The following is a 14942-nucleotide window of genomic DNA, read 5'->3' as shown; positions in this document are numbered from 1 at the left end:
ATTAAATTGGCGTTACGCAGGTAAACGCAATGAAGGGCAATACTCAAATAGGGGCAATAATTTTTACGATGGGCTGGTCGGCAAATTTCTCAAATTATGGGAAAAACCAACCTTACCGACTTTCGGCTCTGGTCAAAATAAAATAGTTAGGTACAACTTACAGGAACTAGGTACCTACTACATATTTAAATTTTCAAATACAAACAAATTTGATTTATAATAGTTTAATAGTTCTATTCAAGAAATACACTACGACATTGCGTTCATAATAATTAATACATTACTTTTTAAAATTAAAATCGGCTCTACGGTCTTTCATAGCAATAAATTTTTCCATAACTTTTTCCTCGAAATCATTGATCCCATCATGAAGTAAATTTCGGTTTATGGACATCATAGCTAGGGCATTTAGTCGATCATTAAGCATTGTGTTTCGCAAAAATGTTTTTATGCGCTTAAGGGTTGAAAAACAACGTTCCGATTCTGCAGTTGTCATTGGAGTTGTCACAATAATTTTTAACACCATTATTGTTTCTGCAAAGGTTTCGGCAAGATTATTCTCTAACATAAACGTGAGAATGTTCATAGCTCCAACAATTTCTTTTAAGTCTGGCCTCGAATATATTACTTCTAATTCAGTCTTTAATCTGGTCTTGCATAACACGGGATAACAAGTAGTTACAGCATCTAGAATATTAACTGGAAAAGTTTTCGAATATTTTGAGTACATGTCTTTGTTGAATAGTTCAGCCGCTTGCAAATGGCCCCGATAAGAGAACCTTTCCTTCATTTGTGTTGTTATTACATCACACACCTCCTTGGCAATAACACTTCGCATATTATCATCAGTTCTTCTTCTTTTAGCACTTTCAAAATTTGATTCAACACTTTCTTTAATTTCATCAGTATCATTTCGAATGTTGGTAATACTTTGCTCAAAAATTTCTAAGTCCTTCTTCAATTCAACACTGTCCTTATTTCTTGATTGGAGTTGATTATAAAGTATATCGACTTGCGGCAAGACTTTATGGAAAATCGTTAACCAAAACATAAATTCTGGATCTTCTAACGTTCGCCTCAAGCCAGAAGCCTCATTGGAAGTAACACTCTTTTCACATCTGTCCTCGACCTCTTCAAAAACTTCTATAAGTTTCTCACGATTTTCATATACAGAATTAACCGTACGAATATTATAGTTCCATCTAGTGACGGCCACTCTCGGTAATCTTTTATTTACTATTTCTTCTAAAATATCGCATCGATGGGAAGAATTTGAAAAAAAACGCTGGGATAGCTGATAGATTATTAAAAAACACTCGCACTTTAGGGTTTTGCGATGCGGCTTTCTGCATAATTAGGTTTAATTGATGGGCATAGCAATGTATAAAATGTGCACTGGGATATTTCTGTTTAATTTGGATTTGAACACCGCTGGTAGAACCGCTCATAACATTTGCACCATCATAAGTTTGCGCTATTAGTTTTTGAGGAGTTTTTAAAATTAACGGATCTATTTCGTTTTCAATGCAGGTTTTTAACCCAGCTGCTGTTTTATCCATAACCCTTAAAAAGCCCCAAAAATTTTCATAAATGGAATCTTCGTAGAAATACCGTAATATTAATACCATTTGACAATTATTTGAGACATCGGTGGTTTCATCGCATTGGATAGATAAAAAGTCGGCCTTTTCAATTTGATGGGAAATTTCTTCCCGACAAACTAGTAGCATACAGTCCAAAATATCATTTTGTATGGTCTTGGAGGTTCCTTTAAACACAGTTGCTTTCTGTAAATGTTCTTTAAGTGTAGCATCCAACTCTGCAGTAAAATCTATCAACTCTCTAAATATTCCTCGATTTTCAGATCCCTCGCTTTCGTCATGACCTCTAAGTGCTAGTTCAAAAGAACCGCAAAATTTTACACAGCTAATAATTCTTTTCAAAATGTGTCGGTTTTTTCTGACTTTATTATTGTGTTGTACTAAAGACTCCCTGTATGCAGAACTCAATTGTGTTAAAATATTGACTTTGCCAAGCAATGCGAACCCTGTGCATGAATTAATATGACCACGAGACGATTCATGTTTTTTTATTTTTGCAGGAAGGTGGTGAAGATCTTTTATCCCTGTTCTTGCCCAATTTCGGTCCATCCCTGATCCGGCATTGTAAAGTAATAAACACGGGAAACAGTACAATAAATTCGAAACGTCACAACCACAAATCCAATTATTTCTTGTATAAATGTCTCTTGAAAAATGGCGGGTGAAACTTCTGTTTTCTGCTTTGCGTTCACTAATTTGCGTTAACTTCAAATTTGGCAACGGCCTGCCCAATTCTTTAATTTTTAACTTATCTTCAAGTGGCAGATTGGAAAAGTTCGTATTTAATATATTATGAACAGTATTCATGATGCTAAAATAAATTCGTTCTAATTAGCCCATGTGTTATAATATGAAAAATATGTGTACTTACGTAATAAGAATAAGTGAAACTTTAAACACTACTACTGCAAACTTTTCCACTGCTTTCGCTTTATTGTTGTCAGAGATAACTGCTTGCAAAGCTTCTTGCCGCGTGCTTTCTTGCTCACTGAGGCCGCTAAAGAAGTGCGGCCAAAATGCAACATCACGCAACGTCTGAAGATGAGTGGGAGTGTTGGTCGACCGATTGCTATGGTTACGTGGCCGCACTTCTCTTGCGCCCAAATATCGTGCGTGCCCTCTCAACGTGGTCTCAACCATCGCCTACGTCCTATAAAGCTATGACAAGCTGGTTGAGCGTCGGAAAAATATCAGACAGTGTTTTTATGTGAATTTCAACAAATTAAAATTAGAATAGAAAATGTTGAAGTTGGTTGTATCAGAATTTTTTAACCAACATTATATCTGGGAGGGCGCGCGGCCATGCGGCCTCAAAGAGGAGCCGCCACTGGTGGACATTGTAACTGAAAAACTACTCGACCGAGCTACCTGATATTTTGCACAGATTTCCTTTAGACATTTTATGAGGTGACAACGTCGAGATATTTTTCTTTTTTTGCTTATTTTTTGTTCAACAGTAATAAATCTGTAGATTTTCACGAAATTTTTACCACAAATTTCATTTTTTTGATTTCTGAGTGATACCAAAAATTCAAAAATCGTTAAAAATAAAAAAACTCGACGTTGTGACCTCGTGAAACTTGTAAGCTAATTAAATCTTTTTGAATTTTTTGTTTCGTATGATTTAGTGACGAGTTTTGATGTCCACCGCAAAATCCATTTTTTTGTGAGCTGCCTGTCAAAATTTGTCACCAATGGCTTATTTTTCAATATTTTGGACTGAATTTTTTTCTAAATATTCTTTGAATTGTATTTAATATGTTTGTTATTTAATTTAAAAATAAAATAATTGTACCATACCTTCGAAAAAAATTCACAAAAATGTGCTTGATATGTTGATTTCAAACCATATACCCCCCCTTAATGGATCGGTCTCAAATTTTGAGGGTTTGTTAAGTACCCCAATACTCAACTTTGGGTGAAACACTAAAATTCTAAGGTAGTTTTAGTAAAAGTTATTAACAAATAACGATTTTCACTTATTTTGCAGTTTGCGTAGAAACAAATTAACTTTTTCTTTCAAAAATCGGCATTTTGAAGGTTTTTTAATGTTCTAAAAAATTAAATTTTGTAATTTTATGTCAACTATTTAGCTTTTGAATGGGGTGCAAAAATCGAAAAAATGGCAATTTTTGCACTAAATTGTTAATAATTAAAAAACGGACGCGACCTCTAGGCAGGAAACACGTAGGTTTTCTTCCTATAGGTCTACAATAACTAAAAAAGTAATTCAGCTACCTAGATCTTTGAGTGTCTCGAACATGGTCTATTTCTAACTTATTACCCTGGAGTATTATATTCGCCTTATCTTTTCTCGTATAAAATAATCCATTTAATTTTCAGAGTATCTGTAACAGAAGACGGCAAAAAAGCTTTACTCACTCTAGCCAATGGTGATATGCGAAAAGTACTGAACGTGCTACAAAGTACATGGTTGGCATACAAACATGTGACAGAGGACAACGTTTATACGTGCGTAGGACACCCACTCAGAACAGACATCGAGAGCATCGTCAAGTGGTTGCTGAACGAAGACTTCAAAACCACATACAACAACATCAAAGAATTAAATATGATCAGAGGGCTGGCCCTCCACGATATACTTACGGAGGTGCATAAGTACGTCCAGAGGATAGAGTTTCCCTACGATGTTATGATCGATTTGGTCGAGAAAATGGGCGAGATTGAATATCGATTGTCTGCTGGGGCTAATGAGAATATTCAACTCACAGATTTGATATCTGCGTTCCAGAATGTTAAGGATATCAAAGCTCCAGACGAATCTAACTGATTTTGTACTCCACTCCGTTTTGTACCTGTCCCTAACTCCTAAGTTCGTATTTCATAATAATGCAATGTTTTTTTATAATAAATTTTAATTTCTTTGTGTTACCGATATCTTCTTACACCCCAGGAAACGAAGCTGAAAAAGCACTTGATAAATCGAAAAATTACTGCCCCGTGTATCAGGATTATCAGCATCCAAAGATAAGAGCAACACATAGTCATTTAATTTTTAAATGTCCTAGAAAAACAAACACCACGTTTTGTTTTCAATTAAGTAGGTGACACAGATTTCTCAACACAAGTACACTAATCGGCAATAACGCTTGGTCAGCTAGTCAATATTATGGTAATTCACGGTCATGCTGTATCAGCATTCAAAACAACAACACCTTACACTTTACTTGTACATCCAGCTAAAGAAGCGTGATTCATTATAATTCGATCTGTTATCAATTATCATTCGTTCATATGGTTATACCGAAAGCACACCAACTCTTTACTGTTATACTTAGAGTTGGTAAATAAATACGTACACAGCGAGGAGTGTTTACTTCATCAACCCCTATCATAGGGGGTAACTACCCCCAACTAACCTAGGATGTTCCTGAGGGTGGAGTACCACCATACCAGGGAAAAAAAAAGAATAAGGAAATGTAGAATATCGTGACTGCGCAACCTGAGAGAATAGTACGGAAGTACATCAAATGAACTTTTCAGAGCAGCCGTCTCTAAAATACGAATAGCTATGATGACCTACCTCCGTCGTGGAGATGGCACTTAAAGACGAAGATTTTTATCGCGAAGGAACATCTAATTATGTAACAATTTGGTATTCCACACAGAAGGGCAAGTATGAGTTCAAAATCAATTGACGGATTCCTTCCCGATAACTAAAAGGCTACAACAGGAAGATGGAATGGCGCCGACTATGTTTAATATACAGAGTAAGTCTGTAATTTGGAATAAATTCAATATCTCAAATTTTAATTGTTTTTTTGAAAATTGCTCAGACCCGTCGATTAGTATTTGAAATTGTCATTTTTGACATACAATAATAATGTATACAGAGTGTCCCAATTTAGAGATATGACGTCGTCGTTGATTTTCTTAAATGACAACACTGTCATTTTGATAGGATGAGTAAAGTTATACTGCAAAATTTCAAATTTGTATTCCCTTCCATGTACAAGATAATAAAAAATAACAAAGTTGTGCAAAACAAGTAACTAAATAATAATTGAATTTAATTATTTCAATTAAGCATGCTCATAATTAACATTATGCTCATAATGTTGCCCATTGACCATTTGACAATAATTGAATGCAACATTATGAGCATTTGCTTAATTGAAATAATTAAATTCAATTATTATTGGATTACTTGTTTTTGGTAACTTTGTTATTGAAGATATTCTTCTTTAGCGGCGATTCGATTGAGGGTAAAATAGTACATAAATCTGCGCACACAGACAGCATGTAGTTCATTGCTAATCTTTCAAGATAGGTATGTACATATGTATCTGTAACCGTGCAAATAAGTCATTAAAAGAATATATTAGTGTTTTTAGTAACTGTATTATTTATTATAATTCTTGTGTTTTTGGATTTGTTTCTCTGTAGTAAAATAACAAAATATTATGTAGGCATAACATTTTTACACTATTTGTCGCCGTGTTGTGTTACCATTTGATCCGAAACTTACACGTCAATTACAAGGACCTCGCTGGAGTAGTTGGTAGGGCGTTAGCTCCGAGATTGGAAGGACGCGGGTTCGAATCCTGGGCGATTCATATTTTTTGGTTGTTTTAATAAAAATTTTTTGAAAGTGGTAGAAAAGAAAGTTAGTTTAGTTAGTTAGTTAGTACTTTGTTTAAATTACCTATATAATAGAAGAATATCTTCTTACGTGCGTACAAAGTACACACACATTCTTTTTTTTTTATTATCTTGTAAATGGTAGGGAATAAAAATTTGAAATTTTGCAGTTATGTATAACTTTACACACCCTATCAAAATGACAGTGTTGCCATTTAAGAAAATCAACGATGTCGTCATATCTCTAAATTGGGGCACCCAATCATATCACATTATTATTATGTCAAAAAGGACAATTTGAAATACTAATCGACGGGTCTGAGCATTTTTCAAAAAAACCATTAGTAATTATGATATTTAATTTATTCCAAATTACAGACTCACTCTGTATGCATGGAATATGTTCGTAAGAAAAATTTCCGTAAACTCAAAACATTTATTTATGTCTAAGCAGATTGTAATGTACGCAGATGATGTAAACTTGATGGGGAGAACCGCAAGAAACGTCGCAGAACTTTATGTGGAGCTTGAAGAAAATGCGAAAGAAATAGGTCTGGTCGTCAACGTAGATAAAACTAAAGCCCTAATACGAGCAAGGAAACAACGATACTTGCAGAATTTGACAATAGACGACGCTAACATTGAAGTAATAAAACAACCACCTAAAAAAGTTAAGATAACTCAGGATGGCAGTGAGTGGGAGGAAATGCGGAAACGGATAATGCTTGCTGACAAAGCATACTTCTCTGTCACGGTGTTTGAATCTAAAGACCTCCATGGAGAAGTAAAGATTAAAATATAAATAAAACTATCATGCGACCAATAACAACATATGGCAAAGAAACATGGATCATGACAAAAAGACCTTGTTGATACTTTTGAAAGAAAGATATTAAGAAGGATATTGGGATCCATTCGTGACAATGGTATATGGAGAATAAGGTTCAATCACGAGTTATAACCAATATTACACGAAACCCTCTATAACAAATATTGTAAAAATACAAAGATTGTGCTGGGCAAATCACCTTATAAGAATGGATAATGACGGAACACCTAGTAGATTTCGTAACCAGGTTCGTCGTCTTCTTTTATCTCTTACATTTTACTTTGCCCTCCATAATCAAACGCAACAGACTATAACGAGGACCTCTTACTAATAAGCTTTAATATTTCAGTCCTGAAATATTACAGCTTCCGCCTCTGTATGTCGTATGTATAGTTTCTCCCCTTTTTATTAACTCTTCAATATTGCAAATTTTGTCTATGGTTTTTCTCAGAGACTTTTTTCAGTGTGACGCAAGTGACAGAAAAAAGGCACGTCCGTGATACATAAACATGTATAACAGTTATTCCAGTTGTTGATAGATGGCGCTATAATCGAAAAAAAAGTTTAGGTTTACCCATTATTTATCTATAACATATCTATACGACTATAATTTAAAGTTCTTCTCAGTCTTTCAGTGTGTCATTAATCAGCCCTGTGATGGATGACCGAAGTTATCTTTAACTTCAAGTTATCCTGTAGTTAAGTTATAATCCTCGAATTGGTGTGATGTATCATACTTAACTTAACTACTTGCGTTATTTTTTGAGTTATCTGGTATATCAACTGTCACTTTATAACGCGACGTTAAACCTCAAGTTATGAGATAACTCTGTAGTTATGTAAGGATACTTAGACAAGGAAAGAGTAAGGATATGTAACGTTATTTCATCTTTTAACTTATTTTTAGATAGAAATCAAGTGAATATTCAACGAAGAACGCTGCTTCATGTTGTCCTAGGATTTTGTGCGGCATGTTATTAATTTATTATCAAAATATAAAGCAGTGCAAAATTTGAACATATCAAAAAAATTGACTTCAAATAACAATTAAAAGCCCATAGGTAATAATACGATTACAATAATAATTAACAATAAAAAGTAAAGCTAATAATTTAAGAATAGGAAGGTAATACAATTTTAAAAACCATACAAAAATCAACTGGAGATACATATCTAATTGTTGAATATAAGTTGAAATTTATAAACATCTGCAGTGTTGCCAGAGAAATTTTTGTAAATGCACTGGAATGACTGAAATAGTGACACAAAATGTACTAAACCAACACATTTTGTACAAAAACTTAAAAAAACGTCGTTAAATGTTATTTGAAGCAAATTTCTTATATCACAAAATTGGAGGTTTTTACTTTAAGATACTTTAGTATCAAAAGTTTGGTTGTTAATCTATCAAATTGGTACAATTGTACCAACTTTGGCAACGATGCTTTTATGGGTATCGTCCTATCCTGTCAAGCCTGGGCCATGTTCCGATCAATATCTCATTGCTCACTCCAACTTGTACTATTTCTACATAAGGTTCTCTTTGTTAGTCAAATGTTATTTCTCTTTTTTAACGTTGAAGAAATAACTATCTCATAACGGCGACAGATACATCACACCGAATTTACGTAAATAGTTATGGGCACGTTATCCCTGAAAGTTATCTTAACTTTAGCTCACTCAAACGTTAAAGATAACTTTGGTCATCTTCTTTCACACGGCTGAATGATGTAATGTACGATTTTAATGTAGAGAATCATATCATAGCACGACATTTTAATTAAAACTGACAGTTGTCAAAATCGTAATTTGGTATAAAAACCAATTGTTTATTTCATTTATAAAAAGGTATGTTCTTTGATTTGTATAGTTTTATAAAAAATTGTACAGATTATAATTGTATAGATAATACATAAATAATTTTTTGTTCGATTATAGCGCCATCTATCAACAACTACAATAAATGTTATAAATGATTTTAATCATGGACGTACCTTTTTTTTCTGTCACTTCCAACTTAATGCGTTAGAAAGAAATTGAAAAACTGTGACGCACTGAAATATGCCTATGAGAAGGAGAATACCAATGATATTCGTATCATTATTCGATAACACCAACGCTCAAAAGTTTCCAATTTCTTAATCTCTAAATGCTTCAATGGCCAGGCCTTAGATCCGTAGAGCAAAGTTGTAAAAACGTAGCAGCGCAACAACCCTATCCTTAGATCCATCCCTAAGTCTCTACTACATACTAGATATTTCTGAAGCTATTTTCTTGTGGCATTTTTATAATCAAGTATATTCAAATAGGAAATAAGCCACAATTTTACCTAAAAATGATTTTATTAACGTTTCGACGCCTAAGTCGGGTGTCGTTGTCAAAATACAAAATAATGGCGTCGAAACGTTAATAAAATCATTTTTAGGTAAAATTGTGGCTTATTTCCCATTTGAATATACTAGATATTTCATTTTCATAAATTTTGCCCTTGCTATTTCTATACGGCTTTTAATCTCTTACGTTTGTTCTGCATTTTGACTAACCAATGTTCCTAGATATTTGTATTTTAACTACCCTTTCTGGGTAGTTAAATATCTGGATATTATTAATATGGAGTGTCTCATTATCTATTGGATGTTTTGTAATGACTATGAATTTTGTCTTCTTTAAGTTCATTTTAATATCATATTTTCGTTCAGCCGTTAGTGTGTTTTTTAGACTTTGTAGAATTGAAGTAAATATGACCGTGTCATCGACATGTCTTATAATATTAAGGATTTCACCATTTATGATCATTCCATCCTTACACTCACCTAAAGCTTCTTGGAAGACGGCTTGGCTATATATATTAAACAGCAGTGGTGACAATATACAGCCCCGTCTTACACCACAAAGAACTTCTATTCGTACATATTTGATCCTCAATTCTTATTTTAACTTTCTGGTTCCAGTAGAGGTTTGAAATTACTCTGATGCTGTCAATGTTTTCAGTTTTAATATATGAATTAGTTTATCGTGCTGTACCTTGTCAAATGCTTTTTCGAAATCAATATCAAGTAAATAAAAGGCAGATTAATTGCATAAGCAAATATATTTATTTACATTATCACATATTAAGAAAAAGCTGTAAACCTGAATATGATTGTTTAAATTATTCTCAATATTTACAAAAACCATACAAGTATATTTACATGAAAATACATAATTCAGTAATTAGTAGATCTTGTTAACAAAAAACTTTATACTTGATTATATCCATTACCTGTACATTTCCATAGAGTATGTATATACTAAAAATATTTGATGTGGAACTGTAGACATGTTAAAAATTTCAATAGTAATGTAGCTTTTACTAAAATATATCAGGACACTGCGACCAGTCTTGCTTAGCTTTACTTTCCCAGTACGTTCCTTTATAAACATGATGAATAACATCTGAGTCATCTTCTTTCATTTGTTCAAACCACAATGGTTTATATGGGGGATATGGACGACCTACAATAAAATAACATATTATTTATATATACCTGTCCATATGTGGAAAAATCATTGACTTTAGTAAAAATTTAGGTCCTCAAATGCATATGAAGGATAGCTGTTGACAAATTCTTGAAGACGTAAAGTTGCCTTTGATTTGTAAGTAAAAAAATCATTTTTACCTATAAAACTTTCTTTAATCTTCGAGTTTATATTACAATTATTGTTATTAAAAATCCGTTTAAAAAAGGGCTGGCTTTTTAGCTTATAAACATTTATAATAACTTTGATACCGTTTATGTCATGCGCGTGTAAGTAGACTCACTGAAAAGATGGCGAAAAAATACAATCCTAAAAAAACAACCTTCTATGACCAATTGGAAACAAGATGGCATTTTTTTAAATCATATTTCCATTGTTTATTAAAAGCGAAGATTTTTTGTTTTAAGAGGCTACAATAGCGCGTTATCAAAACGGAAAACGCGTTCCTAGATTGCGGCTTTAATTTTGAATATTTTGTCGAGATATTTGGCACACAAATTCGCAATATAGTAAAAAATGGCGGTACAGAGCCGAATTTGAGAAATATGTTAGTATGTGGAAATTATTACTCTATAATTAAATACAATATTAAAAAAAACAAGCCTGTACCGCCATTAAGAAGAACAAAAAATACACTTTCTTCAAATAAACTTTTTTATCCGATGCCTAGATTTTGTGTCACATTGGAACTACTAAAATTTTTTATTTCTAACAAGAAATCGAACATACTATAACTAATGACTAATTAGGCAACATAGAGAAATAGTCACTGTCACTTTGACAAACCTGCGTCAGATTTCTAATAGCCCGGGAGGTAGTGTCAAATTTAACCGGAGCATTTTAGCATGGCTGTTTTCTTTTTATTTAGTTAGGTGTTCCAAAGCTTATTAACAAATAATGTGTCAGCTGCCCAAAACCGGGGATTTTAGGCAAGCAAAGGTAAAATGTGAAACTTGATGGAAAAACGCTACAACTTATATGTCAAATATTTATATCCGTGACTTACCTGTATAATAGCCAAGAATACCTAGCTACTGGCTTTCGCCCAGACGACTCGGGTTCAAATCCTGGCACTAAAAATCTTTTTTGTTTTTAAAATTGACATTTTGACTTGAAAAATAATTATTTTTTGATAATATGTACCACGTTTTTATTATTTATAAGACACAATATAAAAAAGTCTGTATGTCATTTATAGAATTGTAAACTATGCATTTGATCATATGATAATATCATATTATTATGATTGATCTTCTTAATAAACAAAGTTGTTGTATGGTAGTTTAGGTGTTTATTTTTTTTAACCCTAATTTTTCACTTTTCTATCACTCTTATTAATCTAAATATTATCTTGTTCTCTACAATATATAAAAATGAATGTTTGTCTGTATGCCCCTTATCGAATCGTAAACTATGCATTTGATCATAATTATGATGACCTCAAGCAAAGTTGTACGTAAAACCGGGAAGATTTCTGAGTTAATACGACCAATCTAAGTAATCATTATTTACGCAGACACCACAAAAACAATATTGTTTATTAGAAAAAAGTATACGCAATATTTTTGAGTATTTTTTGGCTTTCTGGTAATTTTTAGGTATTTAACTTTTAAACATTATTTTTTAGTTCTAAGGCGGTACGAAGTTTGCCGGGTCAGCTAGTTAATAATAAAAAATATTCTTGAACTAAGTAGTTTGGCAAAGACTAAAATGTATAAATCATTAATTTATGAATTTTTAGATTGTAAGAAAAAAGAGTCAGCTGAATATTGTATGATCAAATGCAAAGATTACGATTCTATAAAAGACATACAGACTTTTTTATATTGTGTCGTATAAATAATAAAAACGTGGTATTATCAAAAAATAATTATTTTTCAAATCAAAATGTCAATTTTAAAAACAAAAAAGGTTTTCAGGGCCAGGATTTGAACCGTAGTCGTCTGGGTGAAAGACAGTAGCTAGGTATTCTTGGCTATTATACACGTAATATACACGTAAGTCACGGAGATAAATATTTGACATATAAGTTGTAGCGTTTTTCCATCAAGTTTCACATATTACCTTTTCTTGCCTAAAATCCCCGGTTTTGGGCCAGCTGACACATCATTTGTTAATAAGCTTTGGAACACTTAACTAAATAAAAAGAACACAGCCATGCTAAAATGCTCCGGTAAAATTTGACACTACCTCCCAGGCTATAAGTGTAATAGCCCGATTCTCTTATTAGTCCAGGGCGCATCTGTTTTGAGATGGACGTTGAGAGGTGACTCAAATGTTTTTGCAGAAATTGCTTGAAAATAAATCAAATAATAATATTTGAGTTATCCTCCCTCTCAAAAAGGTCCGGAACATTGTTTAAATAATCAAAATGTCAAAAAATGAAGGAAAAATTCGATTTTTTTCTTCGTTTTTTGATTATAACTAAATCATCTTGGAGGAGATTACTAACTCAGTGAGCTTTATTAGTGGACTGTTTAGCATAGGGTGAATTTAAAATAGAATAAAAAAAATAACAGTAAAAAAACCAGACCTTAAAGTAAATTGTAATAAAAATATTTCCTACCTTGTCATTTCTCGTTGCACAAGCTGGAGCAGGCCTGCTATTTTTCGTACTGCTATTGCTGAGTAGTATAAAGTATAAATCACTCGCGAGGACTATATTGAGTTTCTATACACTTTTCGGAATGATTGTAAGTGACTGTTAACCAAGAGAGTTGGTTGGCGAATTGTCTTTTTAAAATGAGGCGAGTAGGCAGGTAATTACATACAAAAAACTTTAAGGTTTTTACTTGAAAATAATGATAAAAATTAATACATACTCACTGAATTAGGTATTGGCCTACTCGTATATACGGGGTGTCCCATAATATTGAAAAGAAAATGAATTAAAATATTCTTTACAAAAACAAGAAAATTAAAAATTGTTATTCCTACTTATGTGGACGAACCACAACCGCCCACCACAATACGCAGTATTGTTACGGCTCAAAAGGCAAAGGACATAATTTTACTATAGAGCGTTTATATATACCACTATTAGTTTTCACTGTGGCCACTCTAACTATACCATCAGATCCAGGATGAACCTCAATTATACGGCCCAAAGGCCATTGTAGCGGGGGAATATTATTTTGGCGGATTACCACTAAGGTACCTAGTTGGACGTTTGGAGACGGAGAATTCCATTTAGCCCTTTGATGAAGAGTTTGGAGGTACTCCTTAGACCACCGTTCCCAAATCTGTTGGTGCAACTTATTTAATAATTGCCAACGATTCAACCGATTGTGCGGAACATCGAGCAACGTTTCTTCGGGCGGAGCACTCAAAGGCTCCATGGTCAAAAAATGTCCTGGAGTTAACGCACTAAGATCGTTTGGGTCTGAACTTAACGGGCATATTGGCCTCGAATTCATGATGGCCTCAATTTGAGAAAAAATAGTATATAACTCTTCAAAAGTTAGTACTTGTTCTCCAATTGTGCGAATTAAATGACCCTTTACCGTCTTAATATTAGATTCCCATAAACCTCCAAAGTGTGGAGAAGAAGGGGGAATGAGATGCCATTGAATAGATTCATGAGAAGCAGCTTGTGATGCCAATCTGTTAAGTTCTGCTCTGGCTCCAACAAAGTTAGTGCCATTGTCACTATAAACATGTTGACATCGGCCTCTACGACTGACAAATCGCTTAAACGCAGCTAAAAACGCGTCAGTGGATAAATCAGATACGAGCTCTAAATGAAGAGCTTTTGTTGAGAAACAAATAAAAAGCGACAAATACGCTTTAAGAGTTTGAGACTTTCGAAGTTTGGAAGCTCTTATAGGAAAAGGGCCCGCAAAATCAACTCCAACATTACTGAAAGGTTTTAGTTGAGATATTCGAGCTAGCGGTAGATTTCCCATTAACGGAACTGGGGACAAAGGATTCACCTTAAAACATTTAACACATTTAGACAGTACTCTACGAATGGCTCGTTTGGAAGATATAATCCAAAAACGCTGAGAAATTAGGTATTGAACAGTTTGAAGCCCGGCGTGTAGATATTGCAGATGAGTAGATTCAATAATCATATCAGTTAATTTACAACTGTTAGGAAGTAATGCCGGAAATTTGCGATCATACGAAATGGGCGCATTAGCTAGGCGACTACCTACACGTAGAATTCCCTTTGCATCGATAAAAGGTGAAAGCTTTCTTAAATTTTTTGGAAGCAGCTGTTTATCTTGGATAAAATTTATTAAAGTATTAAAAAAGATCTGCTGTGTTCGTTTAACAAAAACCAGTAAGGAGTTATGTTGCTCCAATAAACTTAAACAACCTATTTCCAGATTACCATATCGGTTTTTGGTTACATAATGGAAAAAACGAATAATGTAACACAAACATCG

General features: G+C 33.4%; 2 protein-coding genes across 3 annotated transcripts in view; one reads left to right on the top strand and one right to left on the bottom strand.

The window, feature by feature from the left end:
• The window catches only part of LOC114330848 (replication factor C subunit 5-like), a 44132-nt gene extending 39639 nt beyond the window's left edge, over positions 1–4493 (top strand). The window contains exon 6 of the mRNA XM_050655685.1: positions 3945–4493. Within this exon, the coding sequence (XP_050511642.1) occupies positions 3945–4392 (448 nt within the window). The 3' untranslated portion in view covers positions 4393–4493. The remainder of the gene's footprint in view (positions 1–3944) is intronic.
• Positions 4494–10104: 5611 nt separating this feature from the next.
• Positions 10105–14942, bottom strand: part of LOC114330832 (oxysterol-binding protein 1) — a 93898-nt gene continuing 89060 nt past the window's right edge. For both annotated transcript variants that reach the window (XM_028280248.2, XM_028280247.2), the window contains one exon: positions 10105–10527. In XM_028280248.2, the coding sequence (XP_028136049.1) occupies positions 10385–10527 (143 nt within the window). In that variant the 3' untranslated portion in view covers positions 10105–10384. The remainder of the gene's footprint in view (positions 10528–14942) is intronic.

Source organism: Diabrotica virgifera, chromosome 7 (genome assembly GCF_917563875.1).
Source record: "Diabrotica virgifera virgifera chromosome 7, PGI_DIABVI_V3a".
NCBI classification, from domain to species: Eukaryota; Metazoa; Arthropoda; class Insecta; order Coleoptera; family Chrysomelidae; genus Diabrotica; species Diabrotica virgifera.
The sequence above is the reverse complement of the archived record's forward strand: the minus strand, read 5'-3'. Positions and strand labels throughout refer to the sequence as shown.